The sequence below is a fragment of the Aquarana catesbeiana genome, linkage group LG04, assembly GCF_042186555.1.
Source record: "Aquarana catesbeiana isolate 2022-GZ linkage group LG04, ASM4218655v1, whole genome shotgun sequence".
In the NCBI taxonomy this organism is placed as follows: Eukaryota; Metazoa; Chordata; class Amphibia; order Anura; family Ranidae; genus Aquarana; species Aquarana catesbeiana.
Genome location: NC_133327.1, coordinates 40333369 through 40354265, shown reverse-complemented (window position 1 = coordinate 40354265; position 20897 = coordinate 40333369). Strand labels below are relative to the sequence as shown.

General features: G+C 45.6%; 1 protein-coding gene across 4 annotated transcripts in view; it reads left to right on the top strand.

Annotated features, from left to right (window-relative positions):
- Window positions 1-20897, top strand: part of LOC141139188 (cytochrome P450 2K4-like) — a 116547-nt gene that overhangs the window by 27231 nt on the left and 68419 nt on the right. The window contains exons 2-3 of one of the 4 annotated variants that reach the window (XM_073625098.1): window positions 13883-14093; window positions 17022-17214. The exons of 1 other annotated variant lie outside the window; for it this stretch is intronic. In XM_073625098.1, coding sequence (XP_073481199.1) covers window positions 14080-14093; window positions 17022-17214 — 207 coding nt within the window. In that variant the 5' untranslated portion in view covers window positions 13883-14079. The remainder of the gene's footprint in view (window positions 1-13882; window positions 14094-17021; window positions 17215-20897) is intronic. 2 more of the 4 variants (XM_073625100.1, XM_073625099.1) reach the window with 2 other exon arrangements.

Here is a 20897-nt window from a genome sequence, read left to right as displayed (position 1 = left end):
AGTGTGATAGTCTGGTACACACACATTATTAACCATATAGTATATTAACAGACATTATCAACCATATAGTATACTTGCAAATTTACAGAAATACACAGAAAATAGAATGCATGAGGAAATACATTTTGTATTAAAAAAATAAGAAAAATACTAGTATTAAAGGTAAACCTGTAAAAAAATCTGAAAATAGTGTTCTCTAAATGTTATCCCATCCTCTGTACATGGGTTATAGTCTGCAGGTTTATCTTCCTGAGCAGAAGGATTATGTAACTGTAATAGGGAAAAGGTGAGACACTCAGTCAGTAGAGGAAAGATAGAATAAAAGGTAACAAAATAAAGTGAGTCATTAACCATGCTTATGGACTAAAGGTAAAACATGCAGGTTATAGTTTAAACAAAGCCGTGGAATGTTTAGTCAGTATTCCTGTTACAGCATAGATATACAGAAATAGCATGTCTTAAAGGACCTGTAATTTTATTTTTAAAGAAACACGTTTAATTTTTTTTTTTTTAAGGCAGTTTTTTTTTTTTTAATAACAAACATGCCATACTTACCTGCTCTGTGCAATGGTTTTGCACAAAGGAGCCCTCTCCTCCTCTTGGGTTCCCCACCAGTGCTCCTGGCCCCTCCCTTCTGTCAAGTGCCCCCATAGCACCCCCTATCCATACGTCCGGCTCTATAATCTGCATGGATTCCAATGGGGAGGGTTGTTTTGTATTTTTTAAGCAGATGATTAGAGCCAGATGCTTTCATCGGCTTCAAAAAAGGGTGGGCTCGGGGCGCAGAGCGCTGCGCTCCGAGCCCACCCAGTTGTGTGACAATAGTGAATGAAGATTCACTATTGCCACACCGATCCTCCTCCCAGCCAATCAGGATGCGGGTCCTGAGACCCGTTACCCGATTGGCAGAAAGGACAGGCGATCCTATTGGATGCCTAGGAGGAGGAGGGAGGAGACGCACGGCGGAAGCTGCCGTGATACAGAGGAGGAGGAGATACGATAGAAGCCTGCCGCCCATTGCCAATAGGAGCGCTGCCTGCCCGCAAACCAAGCTGGGGTTAGTGTGGTGCTGGATAAACGATTGACCACGAGACCCCCGAGGGAGTGCTGGTGACCCCCGGGGGGGTGGCTGTTTGCCACCCCCCCAAAAAGAAAAAAATGCCAGCGGCCACTGTATTTAACCCTTGCAGTGTGGTGGGGGGAAGGCACTGCAAGGATCCTTTTTAAATATCTGGGAATGGGGCTTTAAGCAAAGCTGCTTGCTTGCTTAAAGATTTGCAAATGTTTTCTAAAAGCTTGCTTTACGCACATCTCTTATACAAGTTGAAGCCTGCATGTACAAAGTGTACTGTAACTCAGAGACCACCTGCAGGTTAAGGTATTGTAGCACCCTCCTAGGTAGGTTACTGGATAGGCTAGGTAAATTTAGTTTTTTGGCTCCGCTGTAAACAGTGGATTGTTTTGGGCTGTTCTGGGCTTTACAGACTGCAGGTGTGATTGCTTCTCCCTGTCTTCTAGATGATTCCAGAATGCAGTGGGTTGGCAGGAGGCAAATCAGCAGCTTGAATATTTATGTTACAAAGAAATTAATGTATACAGTGCTACTTCTTACATTTACTCTGTAAATATCAACAAAATACAGTATCTCAGTGGTCATCAACCCTGTCCTCAGGGCCCACTAACAGGCCAGGTTTGCAAGATAACTGAAATACATCACAGGTGATATAATTTGCTGCTCAGTGATTGCAGTATTTTAGTCTGCATCTCCCCAGGGTAATACATAAAACTGGGCCTGTTAGTGGACCCTGAGGACAGGGTTGATGGCCACTGCAGTATCTCACAAAAGTGAGTACACCCCTCACATTTTTGTGAATATTTTATTATATCTTTTCATGTGACAACACTGAAGAAATTACACTTTGCTACAATGTAAAGTAGTGAGTGTACAGCTTGTATAACAGTGTAAATTTGCTGTCCCCTGAAAATAACTCCACACACAGCCATTAATGTCTAAATCGCTGGCAACAAAAGTGAGTACAGTCCTAAGTGAAAATGTCCAAATTGGGCCCAATTAGCCATTTTCCCTCCCCGGTGTCATGTGACTCATTAGAGTTACAAGGTCTCAGATGTGAATGGGGAGCAGGTGTGTTAAATGTGGTGGTATCACTCTCACTCTCTCATATTAGTGTCTGGAAGTTCAACATGGCACCTCATGTCAAAGAACTCTCTGAGGATCTGAGAAAAAGAATTGTTGCTCTACATAAGGATGACCTAGGCTATAAGAAGATTGCCAAGACCCTGAAACTGAGCTGCAGCACAGTGGCCAAGACCATACAGAGGTTTAGCAGGACAGGTTCCACTCAGAACAGGCCTCACCATGGTCGACCAAAGAAGTTGAGTGCACGTGTATCCAGAGGTTGTCTTTGGGAAACAGACGTATGAGCGCTGCCAGCATTGCTGCAAAGGTTGAAGGGGTGGGGGGTCAGCCTGTCAGTGCTCAGACCATACGCCGCACAGTGCATCAAATTGGTTTACATGGCTGTCATCCCAAAAGGAAGCCTCTTCAAAATATAATGCACAAGAAAACCAGCAAATATTTTTTGCTGAAGACAAGCAGACTAAGGACATGGATTACTGGAACCATTTCCTGTGGTCTGATGAGACCAAGATAAACTTATTTGGTTCAGATAGTGTCAAGCATGTGTGGCGGCTACCAGGTGAGGAGTACAAAGACAAGTGTGTCTTGCCTACAGCATGGTGGTGAGAGTGTCATGGTCTGGGGCTGCATGAGTGCTGCCAGCACTGGGGAGCTACAGTTCATTGAGGGAACCATGAATGCCAACATGTACTGTGACATACTGAAGCAGAGCATGATCCCCTCCCTTCGGAGACTGGGCCACAGGGCAGTATTCCAACATAACGACTCCAAATACACCTCCAAGACGACCATTGCCTTGCTAAAGAAGCTGAGGGGAAAGGTGATGGACTGGCCAAGCATGTCTCCAGACCTAAACCCTATTGAGCATCTGTGGGGCATCCTCAAATGGAAGGTGGAGGAGCGCAAGGTCTCTAACATCCACCAGCTCCGTGTTGTCGTCATTGAGGAGTAGAAGAGGACTCCAGTGGCAACCTGTGATGCTCTGTTGAACTTCATGTCCAAGAGGGTTACATAGTTACATAGTAGGTGAGGTTGAAAAAAGACACAAGTCCATCAAGTCCAACCTATGTGTGTGATTATGTGTCAGTATTTCATTACATATCCCTGTATGTTGCGGTCATTCAGGTGATTATCTAATAGTTTCTTGAAGATATCAATTCTCCCCGCTGAGACCACCGCCTGTGGAAGGGAATTCCACATCCTTGCCGCTCTTACAGTAAAGAACGCTCTACGTAGTTTAAGGTTAAACCTCTTTTCTTCTAATTGTAATGAGTGGCCACGAGTCTTATTAAACTCTCTTCTGCGAAAAAGTTTTATCCCTATTGTGGGGTCACCAGTACAGTATTTGTAAATTGAAATCATATCCCCTCTCAAGCGTCTCTTCTCCAGAGAGAATAAGTTCAGAGCTCGCAACCTTTCCTCATAACTAAGATCCTCCAGACCCTTTATTAGCTTTGTTGCCCTTCTTTGTACTCGCTCCATTTCCAGTACATCCCTCCTGAGGACTGGTGCCCAGAACTGGGCAGCATACTCCAGGTGCGGCCGGACCAGAGTCTTGTAGAGCGGGAGAATTATCGTTTTATCTCTGGAGTTGATCCCCCTTTTAATGCATGCCAATATTCTGTTTGCTTTGTTAGCAGCAGCTTGGCATTGCATGCCATTGCTGAGCCTATCATCTACTAGGACCCCCAGGTCCTTTTCCATCCTAGATTCCCCCAGAGGTTCTCCCCCCAGTGTATAGATTGCATTCATATTTTTGCCACCCAAATGCATTATTTTACATTTTTCTACATTGAACCTCATTTGCCATGTAGTCGCCCACCCCATTAATTTGTTCAGGTCTTTTTGCAAGATTTCCACATCCTGCGGAGAAGTTATTGCCCTGCTTAGCTTAGTATCGTCTGCAAATACAGAGATTGAACTGTTTATCCCATCCTCCAGGTCAATTATAAACAAATTAAATAGGATTGGTCCCAGCACAGAACCCTGGGGAACCCCACTACCCACCCCTGACCATTCTGAGTACTCCCCATTTATCACCACCCTCTGAACACGCCCTTGTAGCCAGTTTTCAATCCATGTACTCACCCTATGGTCCATGCCAACGCACCTTATTTTGTACAGTAAACGTTTATGGGGAACTGTGTCAAATGCTTTTGCAAAATCCAGATACACCACGTCTACGGGCCTTCCTTTATCTAGATGGCAAATCACCTCCTCATAGAAGGTTAATAGATTGGTTTGGCAAGAACGATTCTTCATGAATCCATGCTGATTACTGCTAATGATATAATTCTTATTACTAAAATCTTGTATATAATCCCTTATCATCCCCTCCAAGAGTTTACATACTATTGATGTTAGGCTAACTGGTCTGTAATTCCCAGGGATGTTTTTTGGGCCCTTTTTAAATATTGGTGCTACACTGGCTTTTCTCCAATCAGCTGGTACCATTCCAGTCAATAGACTGTCTGTAAAAATTAGGAACAACGGTCTGGCAATCACCTGACTGAGTTCCCTAAGTACCCTCGGATGCAAGCCATCCGGTCCCGGTAATTAATGTTAAAGCGGGGGGGTCCACCTATCTATCCTTTTTTGAGTTCATTCACAAACTTTTCTTCTCAGCATTACATACTCACATATTGTGTGTAATATGTCCGCCTGTGTCAGATTTCGTCGGAAAGAATAACTTATATTATTCACTGCAGGCGGTTTCCATCTTCATTGTGGGCATTTGAAGCCCACAAGCATTTATTTCCTGGATGTGGTGAATGCTGTGCTCCTAGCATTCACCGCTCATTCCCGCACATGCTCAGTGGCATCCTGGGAAGCCTGAGACTAGCTCCCAAGAGTCTGGGAGAGGCTAGAAACATGCCTACTCCCACGGGAGGAGAACCAGGAAGTGCAAAGAAGAATAGAAAAATAAAAGGTAATTACGGCGATTTTTTTAAACGGCATGTCAGCATCTAGGCAAGAAAGAGAATACATACAGATATTGTTCAAAATTTGGGTGGAACCCCGCTTTAAGTTTCTCAAGTCTAATTTTAATTCTGTCCTCTGTTAACCATGTAGGTGCTTCCTGTGTTGTGTCATGAGGATAAACACTGCAGTTTTGGTTACTGAAGCCCCCCGATTCACTCGTGAATACTGAGGAGAAGAATAAATTCAATACCTTTGCCATCTCCCCATCCTTTGTAACCAGATGTCCTTCCTCATTCTTTATGGGGCCAATATGGCCTGTCCTCCCTTTTTTACTGTTTACATACTTAAAGAATTTCTTGGGATTTTTTTTGCTCTCCTCCGCTATGTGTCTTTCATGTTCTATCTTAGCCGTCCTAATTGCACCCTTACATTTCTTATTGCATTCTTTATAAAGTCTGAATGCTGAGGATGATCCCTCAACCTTGTATTTTTTGAAGGCCTTCTCCTTTGCTTTTATATGTATTTTTACATTGGAGTTAAGCCATCCAGGATTTTTGTTCGCTCTTTTAAATTTATTACCCAATGGGATACATTGGCTAATGCCCTTATTTAATATGCTCTTAAAGCAAACCCATCTCTCCTCCGTATTCTTTGTTCCTAATATTTTATCCCAATTTATGCCTTTTAGCAAGGTTTGTAGTTTAGGGAAGTTGGCTCTTTTGAAATTCAGTGTCTTTGTGTTCCCTTCATGTTTCCTATTTGTGTGATTTATACTGAAACTAATTGACCTGTGATCGCTGTTACCTAAATTGCCCCGTATTTCCACATCTGTGATCAGGTCTGTATTGTTGGTGATCAGTAGATCCAGTAATGTTTTATTTCTAGTTGGTGCGTCTACCATCTGACCCATAAAATTGTCCTGCAAGACATTAAGGAACTGGCGAGCCTTAAATGAATGCGCGGTTCCCTCTGCCCAGTCTATGTCTGGATAATTAAAATCCCCCATTATGATAACACTTCCCATCCTTGCTGCTAATCCAATTTGTGATAGGAGATTGGTCTCCACTTCCTCCCTCAGGTTAGGGGGCCTATAGCATACTCCCAGTATTATTTTCCCCTTAGCTTCATCCCATTGGAGCTCTACCCATAAAGATTCCACCTCCTCCCTAGCCCCCTCAGTGATGTCATCTCTCACATTCACTTGTACATTATTCTTGATATATAGGCATACCCCTCCCCTTTTTTTACCCTCTCTATCCTTGCGGTATAGGGTATACCCTTGAATGTTTGCCAGCCAATCATGAGAGCTGTTGAACCAGGTCTCTGAAATTCCCACAAAATCCAAATCCTCCTTGTACAACAGTATCTCTAGTTCACTCATCTTGTCCGCCATGCTCCTGGCATTGGTGAACATGCCACATAGTTTAGACCGGTCGCATATTGTCCTCGTATTGGGTGTTTCAAGATTGCAACTAGGACTTGCTACTATACTCACCTTGTGTTTTTGTGCTTTGGTTAACCTACCACTAATGCTCCCAATACTACCCTCTGGAATATCTTCCGCGCTGGCTATCACTGTCTCTGGACCCTCCCCCCCATCGCCTAGTTTAAAAACCCCTCTAACTTTTTGGCCATCTTCATTCCCAGCAGATCTGCACCCTCCTCATTTAGGTGCAGTCCGTCCCTTCTATAGTACCGGTTACCGACTGAGAAGTCGGCCCAGTCCTCCAGGAACCCAAAACCCTCCTTACTACACCAGCTCTTCAGCCACTTGTTTACTTCCCTAATCTCCCTCTGCCTTTCTGGTGTGGCTCGATGTACCGGTAGTATTCCTGAGAACACTACCTTGGAGGTCCTTTTCCTCAATTTAGCACCTAAGTCCCTAAAATCGTTCTTTAGGACACTCCATCTGTCTCTGACTTTGTCATTGGTGCCAACGTGCACCATGACAGCCGGGTCTTCCCCAGCCCCTCCCAGTAATCTGTCCACAAGATCTGTGATGTGCCGAACCCAAGCGCCCGGTAGACAACATACTGTTCGGCGCTTCAGGTCTTGGTTACAGATTGCCCTCGCTGTCCTTCTAAGAATTGAGTCCCCTACCACCAGAATCTGTCTTTCCTTTCCCTTTGCTGCCCCCCCCACTCTCACTGGAGGAGTTCTTCCCCTGGCAGCTAGGAGAGTCCCTCATCTCCAGCAGTGCTGGTCCCTGACTGGTTTCACCAATGTCACTCAATGGAGCATACTTATTGGGATGCTCCAGTCCTGGATCGGCCTCTCTGGCACTTCCCCCTCTACCCCTCCTGACTGTCACCCATCTACTCTTTGCTAGTGCCTGCACCACTTTGTCTCCACCCGCCTCTGTGCTGGCCCCTGCCGGCACCTGCCGTGTACGTTCCTGGCTCACCTTTAGTATGGAGGGACTTCTCAGTGCTGACAGTTGCTTCCCCAGATTCAGAACCTGGGCTTCCAGGGAAACAATGTGCTTACATTTTGCACAGCAGTATTCGCCCTCGATCGGATGATCAAGGAACGCATACATGCGGCAAGATGTACAAAGAGTCGCCTCTCCACACCCGCCGGGCATCGTACCTATTAAATATAGTGAGGATTTGGGGATTTTACCCTGTCCAAATTACCTAACAGCTAGCTTCCTGGCACTAATACTCAAGACAATACACAGGTACACAACAAGACAATACACAGGTACTCACAGACCTACGTGCACTCGCAATACACAAGTATACAGTACACAATACACAAGTACTAACGATCCACACACACACTACTCAGACAACACTCAGATACTCACACTACACAGGTACTATGACCCCTGTTATAACCTCCTGTTTTAAACTCTGGTTTTTAACTCCCACTAATACCAGCTCCACTTACACAAAGTTCCACAGCCTCAGTCCTACAACCAGTTAAATAGGCACCTGTGAGCAATTAACCACCCCCCTTAATTGATAGACTGATGGAACCAGAGAAAAAAAAAAAAAGCTATTTAAAAAGTGACAGCAAAAGGCAAATTAAAAACTAAAAGGAAAAGCCCCAAAAATGCAACCCAGCAAACAAACAGCAAACAAACAGCAAGACGTGTACACTCTAACTCTGGTTTTTAACTCCCACTTATACCAGCTCCACTTACACAAAGTTCCACAGCCTCAGACTGAGCACGCTCAGACTGAGTCCTACAACCAGTTAAATAGGCACCTGTGAGCAATTAACCACCCCCCTTAATTGATAGACTGATGGAACCAGAGAAAAAAAAAAAGCTATTTAAGAAAGTGACAGCAAAAGGCAAATTAAAAACTAAAAGGAAAAGCCCCAAAAATGCAACCCAGCAAACAAAGCAAACAAACAGCAAACAAACAGCAAACAAACAGCAAGACTTGTACACTCTAACTCTGGTTTTTAACTCCCACTTATACCAGCTCCACTTACACCAAGTTCCACAGCCTCAGACTGAGTCCTACAACCAGTTAAATAGACACCTGTGAGCAATTAACCACCCCCTTAATTGATAGACTGATGGAACCAGAGAAAAAAAAAGCTATTTAAAAAGTGACAGCAAAAGGCAAATTAAAAACTAAAAGGAAAAGCCCCAAAAATGCAACCCAGCAAACAAACAGCAAACAAACAGCATACAAACAAACAGCAAACAAACAGCAAACAAACAGCAGGACTTGTACACTCTAACTCTGGTTTTTAACTCCCACTTATACCAGCTCCACTTACATCAAGTTCCACAGCCTCAGACTGGGTTAAGGCAGTGCTGGAAAATAATGGTGGCCACACAAAATATTGCCCCCTTTAGCCCAATTTGGACATTTTCACTTAGGGATGTACTCACTTTTGTTGCCAGCGGTTTAGATATTAATGGCTGTGTGTTGAGTTTTTTTGAGGGGACAGCAAATTTACACTGTTATACAAGCTGTACAAAATGTCATTTCTTCAGTGTTGTCACATGAAAGGTATAATAAAATATTTACAAAAATGTGAGGGGTGTACTCACTTTTGTGAGATACTGTATATGTATACTGTATAAAGCATTCTCTATTTTCATATATAAAGTCCAAATGCATGTGTCACACTTTATATAAAGTGCTCTGTGTTTCTGTGATGGCAAATGTAGTATCATCCATGGTTGTAAATGGAATCTTCTTCTTTAATCCTCCTCTACCCTTATCCTTGTTAGGATGTTGATATCCTTTTAATTGTACCACTCTTGCTCTCTCTCAAGCAAGTTACGGCTCCAAATAATGCAAAGAAGTAAAGAAGGAGGGGATCCCATCATAAAGCAGTATTTTAATTTTTTAAATCGCCAATATAAAAACAGCATGCATGAAAGAGATTCTACCCAAGACCCGGAAGCACTGCTGCAGCATGCACTCTGTTGTCCAGATGTGATGTCACTGGAACCGGAACTCTTGACTCCTCCCATCGCATTTCACTCTGCCTTATGTAACCACAAACTGACATAAGCACCACTTTAATTCCATTGTTACAATGTTCAGATCATGTTTAGCTAATTCACCTATAGCATTTTAACCACAAACTCAAGCTAGAAATCAGTATCACCTTTTACCTACCCGTTACCTATGATATAGCATAGACCAGTGCTGGGACAAGGTCATTCGGTGCCCAGGGCAAAGAGGGCAAACTGCGCCCCCCCCTCCACCCCCGGTGTAAAGAAAACCAGTGTCAGTGGGAATCAACTGTGTCCTGTGTGTGCTGCTTTTTACTGCAGATCAATTTTGTTCTTTTTCCTGAGAAAAAAAGAAAAGACAAAAAGTGATCATTCCCTCTGTAAAGAGCTCTGTATTGATCATCAGAACAGGGCTCAGGGCAACATGTCACCGTCACCTGCTGCCAGATGCCACGTGTCATTCGCCATCATCACCTGCTGCCAGACGCCACATGTTGCTGCCACCATCACCTGCTGCCAGACATCACGTGTCACTTGCCACCGTCACCTGCTGGCAGATGCCACGTGTCACTTGCCATGGTCACCTGCTGCCAGATGCCACATGTCACTTGCCACCGCCACATGTCACTTGCCACCATCACCTGCTGCCAGATGCCACATGTCACTTGCCACCGTCACCTGCTGCCAGATGCCACGTGTCACTTGCCTCGTCACCTGCTGCCAGATGCCACATGTCATGGTCACCTGCTGCCAGGTGCCACATGTCACTTGCCTCGTCACCTGCTGCCAGATGCCACGGTCACCTGCTGCCAGGTGCCACATGTCACTTGCCTCATCACCTGCTGCCAGATGCCACCGTCACCTGCTGCCAGATGCCACATGTCACTTGCCACCATCACCTGCTGCCAGATGACACGTGTCACAGTCACCTGCTGCCAGATGCCACATGCCTCGTCACCTGCTGCCAGATGCCATGTGTCACTTGCCATGGTCACCTGCTGCCAGATGCCACATGCCTCGTCACCTGCTGCCAGATGCCATGTGTCACTTGTCATGGTCACCTGCTGCCAGATGCCACTTGCCTCGTCACCTGCTGCCAGATGCCATGTGTCACTCACCACCACCTGCTGCCAGATGCCACGTGTCACTTGCCACTGTCACCTGCTGCCAGATGCCACTTGCCACCATCACCTGATGCCACATGTCACTTGCCACCATCACCTGCTGCCACATGTCACTTGCCACCGTCACCTGCTGCCAGATGCCACGTGTCACTTGCCACCGTCATCTGCTGCCATTTGCCACATGTCACTTGCCACCGTCACCTGCTGCCAGATGCCACATGTCACTTGCCACCGTCACCTGCTGCCAGATGCCACATGTCACTTGCCACCGTCACCTGCTGCCAGATGCCACGTCACTTGCCACCGTCACCTTCTGCCAGATGCCACTTGCCATCCATAGCCTGGCTCTCTCTCCCTCCCCTTTAGTTGGGCATACTGGGGGCTGCAGTTTCCCTCTTAGGATTGAAATGGGCCAGTCCTTGGAACTACATTTCCCATGATCCTCCTTTTTGTGTTCCTTTTTTGTTTTTTATTCTGCCCAATAGGAAGGAGAGGGCACCGCTGCCCGCTCCCGAGTACAGCAGCATGATAGGGGGAGAGAGAAGATCCGGCAGCTGCTCTCTCCACACAGAGACACAGCCGCTCTCCCCGCTGCTGACCGAGGGAAGGAGTTGGAATGGGAAGAAAACAGAGCCCTCTCCTGTACAGCGGTGGCTCGAGGGGGGGGGGGGGCAGTGCAGTTTCTCCTCCTCGGGACTCGCAAGGGTCCGCGGCAACATGCTTCGAATCTGCACCCCCCTGCCTCTGCTCGTGGCACCCGCCTAGGATGATGGATCGGCCCTGGTTACAGCTATTAGCGGTGCCAGCGGCTAGTGTGTACAGTTGCAGTTGTGAAGCACACTGCCGCACTTCATCTGCGCCCCCCTCCCTCCAGAAAATGGTCCTGCCCAGGGCATCCGCCCCTTCCGCCCCTTCCGCCCCTGCCTTGTACCGGCCCTGACTGTGGCCCCTGGTATAAAGGGGAACTCTGATGTAAGGGGTGTTCTGAGAATCCGGATTTACCTTAGTGTACTCAGAGGCAGGAGAGAGAAGGGGGGGGAGACTTCAGGCACAGACAGGGATGGATGGTGAGCAGTCAACCAGATGTATCTGAGGCTGCTGGACTTCAAATTTCTGGCCCCCACTTTCCTTTTCTGAGGCACAGTGCTGGTGATTGGACTGTGGGCAGACCGAGCCCTCTCTCCTCTCCAGTCTGAGTGTGCGTGGGGAGAATTGTTAGTGTTGGCTTTGAGCACAATGGGCAGTGTGGAATATAGTGAAACAGACACTGTTGGCTTAGACAACTGCAGCCAGCAACCCTGATGGTAAGCCATAATCCGGTCTGAATAATGTGTCCGGGTTTCAGGTGGTCAGAAACCCAGACGCGTGATTCCAAACCCAAACTGTCCGGGTGAATCCCCGACAGGTGGTAACCCTACTTTAAGGTCACAGTAGTGGAAACCTAGGCTAAAGAATGCTTCCCACTGACCAGAAGCCCTTTACCTTTGCCAACCCCATTTAATCTCTGTCATGCTGGCCCTTAGTCCATGCTTTCTTCTTTTAACTCTGGGGATCTATTTTTAGGTAGCTTAGACTAAGGCAGTGGCGGCCCATGCATTGTGGGTGCACGGGCGCCGCCCCCCCATCCCTGCTGCCGCCTCCCTATCCATGTGCCCGGCCCCTTTCAGGACGCCGGACGCATGGATTCCTATTGCGGCGGCAGGAGGGGTGTATTTTTTGGAAGAACGTGATTAGAGCCAGGCTCTAATAGGCTTCAAAAAAAGGGTGGACTCGGGGCACAGAGTCCAGTTGATGGCACAGTGGCTGCAATTGATGGCACAGTGGCAGCATTTGAGGGCACAGTGGCTGCAGTTGATGGCATAGTGGCAGCATTTGAGGGCACAGTGGCTGCAGTTGATGGCACAGTGGTAGCATTTGAGGGCACAGTGGCAGCGTTTGATGGGCACAGTGGAAGAATATGATGGGCAGACTGGCAGCATATGATGGGCACAGTGGCAGCATTTGTTGGGCACAGTGGCAGCATTTGATGGGCACACTGGCAGCATATGATGGGCAGACCGGCAGCATTTGGGCACAGTGGCAGCGTTTGATGGGCACAGTGGCAGCGTTTGAGGGCACAGTGGCTGCAACTGATGGCACAGTGGCTGCAATTGAGGGTACAGTGGCAGTGTTTGATGGGCACAGTGCCAGTGTTTGATGGCACAGTGGCTGCAATTAATGATTTTTTTTCAAAAAATGTTTGCGCCCCCCCAAAATTTTGAGCACCAGCTGCCACTGGACTAAGGCAATAGTTTAGGCTGTACAATGGTGAAGCAGTACAAAGATGAAGCTGTACAATGATCGGTGTACCTTTTGGCTCAAGCACTTTTTACCCATGGGACATTATCCATACATTTCTTGACTCTGGTGGGTGGACTCCCTCCTCCACCAATGATTACATTGCAAGATGTGTGGCCTCCTTTACTTTCCCTTAGGACAATAGACACTCTACCCTGGGGGGGACACTACCCTATATACCCTCACAATGGGAAGTGACCTCACTATTGCACACAATTAACCCCACAGTTACTGGGCATTAGTTGACACATAAATACAGTACCTACATTAACGCTGGCCAAAAAACGTCTGCATCAAATCAGATGCAGGAGCTGTTTGGGTATTCTGAATGCATGCTAAATGAAAGAAATGTAACAGTGTATGGCCAGCTTAATACATTTTGATAAAATATCCCTTTTCAAGCTTTTTCCTAAAGTGATATTAAAGACAATTTAAAAACAATTATACTTACCTGCACTGTGCAATGGTTTGCACACAGCAGACCCGATCCTCCTCTTCTTGGGTCCCCTGCCAGGTCTCTAGGCTCCTACCTCCTGCTTAGTACCCCCATAGCAAGCCGTTTGCTATGGGGGCACTTGGGCGTACTTGCTCCTGAGCCCAACTCTGTGTGTCCATAAAACACACAGAACTGGGTTCTGCCCTGCCCCCTCCTCACTGGCTGTGAATAACAGCAGCGGGAGCCAATGGCTCCCACTGCTGTCTCTAAGCCAATGAGGAGGCAAAGAGCCGGTAGAGCAGCTGATCTTGTGCAAATCACTGGATCAAAATCGAACTTAGGTAAGTATTAGGGTGGCTGGAAGGGGGAGCTAAATACTGAACGTTCTTTACCTTCATGCATAGAATGCATGAAGGTAAAAAAACCTTCAGCCTTTAGAACAACTTTAAGGTTAATTTCCTCTGTTTGCTCTACAGTCTCGGACAGGGTTAAGCTTGTCTGTTGTAGCCACACCCTCATGTGTTATCTAATAATGTATGAAGCAATGGCTATATAGGAAGGTGAAGAGACGCAACCTTTTACAAACCCTGGCAAAGCAGCATGGCTCTCACCAAGGACACCCGGCTTCCCCTTAATGATGGCAACACCATACCGATCCTAGGACTGGGCACCTATGCCTCTCCTGATGTAAGTAGTAAAATATTTTGTTATCTTTTATTATTATATTTGTGACTAAATATGACTATTTGTGCAAGTGAAAACTACGGCTGTAAGTGTTCTTCATGGTGCAGAAGGATAATACGGCAGCAACAAAAGAACAAGTTCTAAAGCCATTGTTAGCTACAGCCCAGGTGAAACTGACAAGGGGTTCAAGGCTTCCCCTACTCTCAGTGCTGGGACAAGGTCATTCGGTGCCCAGGGCAAAGAGGGCAAACTGCGCCCCCCCCTCCACCCCCGGTGTAAAGAAAGCCAGTGTCAGTGGGAATCAACTGTGTCCTGTGTGTGCTGCTTTTTACTGCAGATCAATTTTGTTCTTTTTCCTGAGAAAAAAAGAAAAGACAAAAAGTGATCATTCCCTTTGTAAAGAGCTCTGTATAGATCATCAGAACAGGGCTCAGGGCAACATGTCACCGTCACCTGCTTCCAGATGCCACGTGTCATTCGCCATCATCACCTGCTGCCAGACGCCACATGTTGCTGCCACCATCACCTGCTGCCAGACGCCACGTGTCACTTGCCACCGTCACCTGCTGACAGATGCCACGTGTCACTTGCCATGGTCACCTGCTGCCAGATGCCACATGTCACTTGCCACCACCACTTGCCACCGTCACCTGCTGCCAGATGCCACATGTCACTTGCTACCGTCACCTGCTGCCAGATGCCACATGTCACTTGCCTTGTCACCTGCTGCCAGATGCCACATGTCACGGTCACCTGCTGCCAGGTGCCACATGTCACTTGCCTCGTCACCTGCTGCCAGATGCCACCGTCACCTGCTGCCAGATGCCACATGTCACTTGCCACCATCACCTGCTGCCAGATGACACGTGTCACAGTCACCTGCTGCCAGATGCCACTTGCCTCGTCACCTGCTGCCAGATGCCATGTGTCACTTTCCATGGTCACCTGCTGCCAGATGCCACATGCCTCGTCACCTGCTGCCAGATGCCATGTGTCACTTGCCATGGTCACCTGCTGCCAGATGCCACTTGCCTCGTCACCTGCTGCCAAATGCCATGTGTCACTCACCACCACCTGCTGCCAGATGCCACGTGTCACTTGCCAAAATTTTTTTTTTTTAAAAAAGGCATTATTTTTTACTTTTTGCTATAATAAATATCCCCCAAAAATATATAAATTTTTTTTTCTCATTTTAGGCCAATACGTATTCTTCTACATATTTTTGGTAAAAATTGCAATAAGCGTTTGGTTTGCGCAAAAGTTATAGCATTTACAAAATAGGGGATAGTTTTATGTCGTTTTTATTAATATTTATTTATTTTTTTTATTAGTAATGGCGTCGATCAGTGATTTTTAATTTTTTTTTTCTTCATCGTTACTGTGACATTATGGCGGAGAGATTGGATACTTTTGGCGCAATTTTGGGACCATTCAAATTTATACAGCGATCAGTGCAATTAAAAATGCATTGATTACTGTGTAAATGTGACTGGCAGTGAAGGAGTTAACCACTAGGTGGTGCTGTAGGGGTTAAGTGTGTGCTAGGGAGTGATTCTAACTGTGGGGGGAGGGGCTATGTGTGACATGACACTGATCACCGCTCCCGATTACAGGGAGCGGTGATCAGTGTCCTATCATTAGGCAGAACGGGGAAATGCTTGTTTACGTCAGCATCTCCCCGTTCTTCCTCTCCATGAGACAATCGCAGGTATCCCCACGGACATCGAGTCCACGGGACCCGCAATCACACTCACGGAGGTCACGGCGCGCCCTCAAAGCGATTCTTAAAAGGCAACATACAGGTACGATAATCTGCCTGTACGTGCCCTTCTGCCGACGTATATCGTCGTGAGCCGGTCGGCAAGTGGTTAAGGGAGATAGAATATTATAATTCTATAATACTATAATAAAATAAAAAAGGTATTCTTGTAAATTTCTTTGTGCTATGCTGAAGGGGGGATCAGTTCTAGCATCTGCACCCTCATCCCCCTGCTGTCCGGGCCCCTCTGTGTGCCCCTTTCCCCCCCAGCACTGCTGGCTTCCCTCCTCTCCCACCAACAGCTGCTGTGGGCAGACAGGGGGATGTTTTAGGATTGAGGTGGAAGGGGCTTGTAAATATGTCATTTACCTGACCCTTCCTTTTCTGAATGAACACAGTGAGCAATTGGTACTGATTGCTCCTCTGTCCATTCATCACTGATGCATAGTAAACTGTGTTTACTATGTTTCAGTTTGTGATTGAATAGTATGCCTGTAAGCATTTTTATTCATGTATCTGTGCAGCTGCAGGGAAAGGTACTAATTTAAAGTTAAAATGTAAATAATAAAAAGTAAAAAAAAAAAAAATTTAAATTCTGAAAAATAATGAAAGAAAAATTAAGGAATTGTTCACATGTTTGCTCACTATAATGTCTGCCATGGCTGCGAAGCATAGCATCATGGCCGTGGCATGTGTACACTCCTAGCCATTGCCTCTGTTACTCTGTCTTTGAGCTTTGGGGTGCACACCCTAATGCACTAGGCTGATCACACCTGTCAAGTGCATTGTGACTAATGACTACTATGTTGCCCACTGATGTTGGTCATCATTAGAGGCAGATTTCATTTTATGGTACATGACTTATTCTTCCAAGTCAAACATTCAAAAACATGAACAGACACAGGTAGTTTTTCACTTGCCATAACCATAAATGTCATATTTTTACTGTGGTTCGCCACTACATGGAATCAGTAAAAGGCTCTTGGACTTGCAGCTCTTCAATAACTAAATTACAATATATACTGTGTACTACACATGTACAATTACATCTATATCATCATAACAGATTACATCATACCCATGAATGGCTTTTACAACTTGTCATTCCAAAAAGCGCTTACTATTTGTTTGCTTTGTAATTCACTTATATTGCCTTTGTTCCTCCTCTGTAGATACAGAACAATGTTTCCAACTGACCCTGTGACGATTCTTCTGTCAGTTGCTGTGATCCTCTTCTTGGCCCTTGTATACAGCAGTACAAAGGAAGACAAGTACAAGAATTTCCCCCCTGGACCCAGACCACTGCCAATCATCGGAAATGCACTCAGTATTGACATGCATAAACCTCATAAGACATTTATAGAGGTAAGTCATTACTTGTCCCATGAGCCCTACCTGGAACTCCAGCCACAGCTTTATCTACATTTATGGACATAGTGGGAAAGGGTGGAATATCTGTCAGGTATTTATTATGTGTCCTCATGCTCCATCTTCTCTCTTTCAATTATTTTTTATTGAAAAGTTGCAAGTTACATTGGTTCGTTCAATAAAACATCATGCACATTATATAGTGATATTATAAATCAACAAGTATTGTTAAGTAACTTAGGCATTTAAGATACAGACAGTAGGGATGGGCCGAACACCCCCCCCCGTTTCGGTTCGCATCCAGAACATGTGAACAGACCGAAAGTTCGCGCAAACGTTTGAACACCGTTAAAGTCTATGGGGCTCGAACGCGAGAAAGCAAAAGTATTTTAAAGGCTAATAGGCAAGTTATTGTCCTAAAAAGGGTTTGGAAAAAAAAGTTTTAAAAATGGACATTTTTTCGGGAGCAGTGATTTTAATGATGCTTAAAGTGAAAAAATAAAAGTGAAATATCCCTTTAAATATTGTACCTGGGGGGTGTCTATAGTATGCCTGTAAAGTGGTGCATGTTTCCCGTGCTTAGAACAGTCCCTGCACAAAATGACATTTCAAAAGGAATAAAAGTCATTTAAAACTGCTTGAGGATTTAATGTAATGTCGGGTCCCGGCAATATAGATGAAAATCAGTGAGGCAAATGGCATGGGTACCCCCCCCAGTCCATTACCAGGCCCTTTGGGTCTTGTATGGATATTAAGGAGAACCCCGAACCCAAATTAAAAAAAGAAAAAGTGTTATACTCTGAACAGCAGTATACAGGCGGTGCAAACAAGATAGGGACTGTCGAATCTGTTTGTAATTTGGAACAGGTACATTTTGTAAGTGTAGCTCCAGCCAATAAATCTGTTTTAAAGCTTTTTGGAAAACATAGGGAAGGGTTATCACCCCTATAACATTTGTTTTGCTGTCTGTGCCCCTCTTCAGAAGATTTCACCTCACTTTCTGTCCCAATGATAATTGGATTTTGAAAATGTGGGGTTTTTAAGGGAAACAAGGATTGGTAATAAATCGGTGGAGGAGACACCTTTTTCCCATATTAACTCTTACAGGAGAGAATTTCCCTTCCTAGGGGTAGATTTCCTCTCACTTCCTGTTGTCTCCCTCCGTTTGTAAGTAGGAGTCCTTTGTAAGTTGGATTTTTGAAAATAGGGGACCAGCTGTATATACTATACGGCCTGCCCTATACACTCTGTGGAAAATTGGGCCGTAGGTGTTTGTGGTACCAGAACACTGTAAGCCCTCACAGTTACTCTTGGGTGCTGGAACGGGCACTGCTGTGAAATTTTATATCAAGAATTGTAATTACAGGGGCAGAAAAATTGGACATTAGGCAGTGATGGTAGCACAACACTGTAAAGCCTCACAGATACTTTTGTTGAGCGCAGGAACAGGCCCTGCTGTGAAATGTTAGATCAAAATTTGTATTTACACGCCCCTGTTGAACAAGGACATAAAAACTGGGCCTTAGGCAGGGGTGGTGGTGCCACAACACTGCAACCCCTCACAGATACTCTTGTTGAGCGCAGGAATGAGCCCTGCTGCAAAATATTACAGCAAAAATTGAAATTACACGTCCCTGTTAAACAGGGGCAGAAAAATTGGGCCTTAGCCACTGGTGGTGGTGCCCAGAACCAAAAAATGTTCTTAGAAACTATCAGCATGAAAATTGAGGAGGAATAGGATAGTCACTCAGCATAACAGGATAGTCACTCAGCATCAGCATAGGCAGTCTTGAAGGGATCTCACATTCATAAAAAAATTAATCGGTTACATCAGCATCAGGTGCTTGGTAGCTGGTGATCCAAGACTGATTCATTTTTATGAAGTTGAACCGATCAACTGAGTCGGTGGACAAGCACACTCTGTGATCGGTTACAAAGCCTCCAGCAGCACTGAATGTGTGTTCTGAAAGAAAGGAATACTGTCTGGATAAAGGGGGCCTTGAGAGGTAAGGAAGTCCTCCTTTTCCTCTCTCTGGTCTGCCTCAAGTGCCCTGTCCATTTTTTCCATGCAGCGTGTGCTCCAACAGGTAGACAAGAGGGACAGTATCACTGATGCATGCACTGTCACTGCTCACCATCCTCGCGGCCTCCTCAAATTGTGACAGTGCACGCATCCTTGATCATGAGCCACTGGCGTGAAGAAAAAAAGCCAAGCTCCCCTGACCCTGTCCTGGTGCAATACTCACACAGGTAGTCATTGATGGCCCTCTGCTGCATGTGCAGCCGCTGCAGCATTGCCAACGTTGAGTTCCACCTGGTGGGCATGTCACAGAGGAGAGAAGGACCTCCAAGGTGATATTCTCTGAAATATTGCCTGTGTCATGCGCAACACAGGAAAGGCAGGGGGTGATTAGAGAGCTGAATGCATGTCTAAAGACCTGGTGTAGGGAGAAGGGATTTGGGTTTCTAGAGCACTGGGCTGACTTTTCATTGGGGTGCAACCTATATGCTAAAGATGGTTTGCACTTGAATGGAAGGGGGTCTGCTGTGCTGGGGGAGAGGCTTATGGGAAGGCTGGAGGAGTATTTAAACTAGGATTGGGGGGGTGAACTAGAATTACATCGGGCAGACAGGTCAGTTAGGGGTCAGACATTAATGGAGGGTGGAATGGGGATAGATGGGGGGAGGGTTATGGCAGGTGACAATAAATTGCCCATGTTGCAAACAGCCATTGGAAACTATAGTGCCATTTGTACTACTAAAAATGATATAAAAAAACACCAGAGCAAAATGTAATAATGCATTAAGGTGTTTGTACACCAATGCCAGAAGTCTGCCAAGCAAAATAGGTGAGTTGGAAGCTCTGGTGCATGAGGAGAGCTATGATGTAATTGGTATTGCTGAAACTTGGCTTCAATCCTCACATGACTGGGCTATTAATATTCCTGGCTATACACTCTTTCGGAGAGACAGGGTAAAAAGGAAAGGTGGTGGGGTCTGTCTCTATGTGAGAAGTGATCCCAAAGCAAGTGTGAATGAGGACCTGGTTGATGGAGAGTGTGATGAGTCTAAAGCATTATGGGTGGAACTGCATATAGATGGGCGTAGTTCAAAGTTAATCATTGGAGTTTGTTCTAGACCACCCAATGTTAACGAAGAGGTGGAGACTCAGCTCCGATGGAAAGGGCTGCAAGGGCTGGGACAGTGATAATAATGGGGGATTTTAACTACCCAGAAATTTACTGGAGTAATTGCACTGCTGGGACAGTTAAAGGGCAAACATTTATAAACCTATTACAAGACAATTTTATGGTCCAATTTATTGAGGCCCCAACTAGGAATGAAGCTCTGTTGAACCTGGTAATCTCAAACCATGCAGAGCTTATTACTAATGTCCAGATAAAGGAACACCTGGGTAGCAGTGATCAATAACATGATTTCATTTGATGTTAGCTGTAAACAAGAAATACATACGGGAAAGATGAAAACACTTAACTTCAAGAGAGCAAATTTTCCAAGGATGAGGGCTGCTCTCCAGGATTTAGACTGGGAGGGAATATTTGCATTGATAAACACAGAACTGAAATGGAAATTCTTCAAAAAGACTGTTTGGGACCTCACTTCAAAGTATATTCCCATAGGCAAGAAGTTTAAAAGGCTAAAAACGAAACCTATGTGGC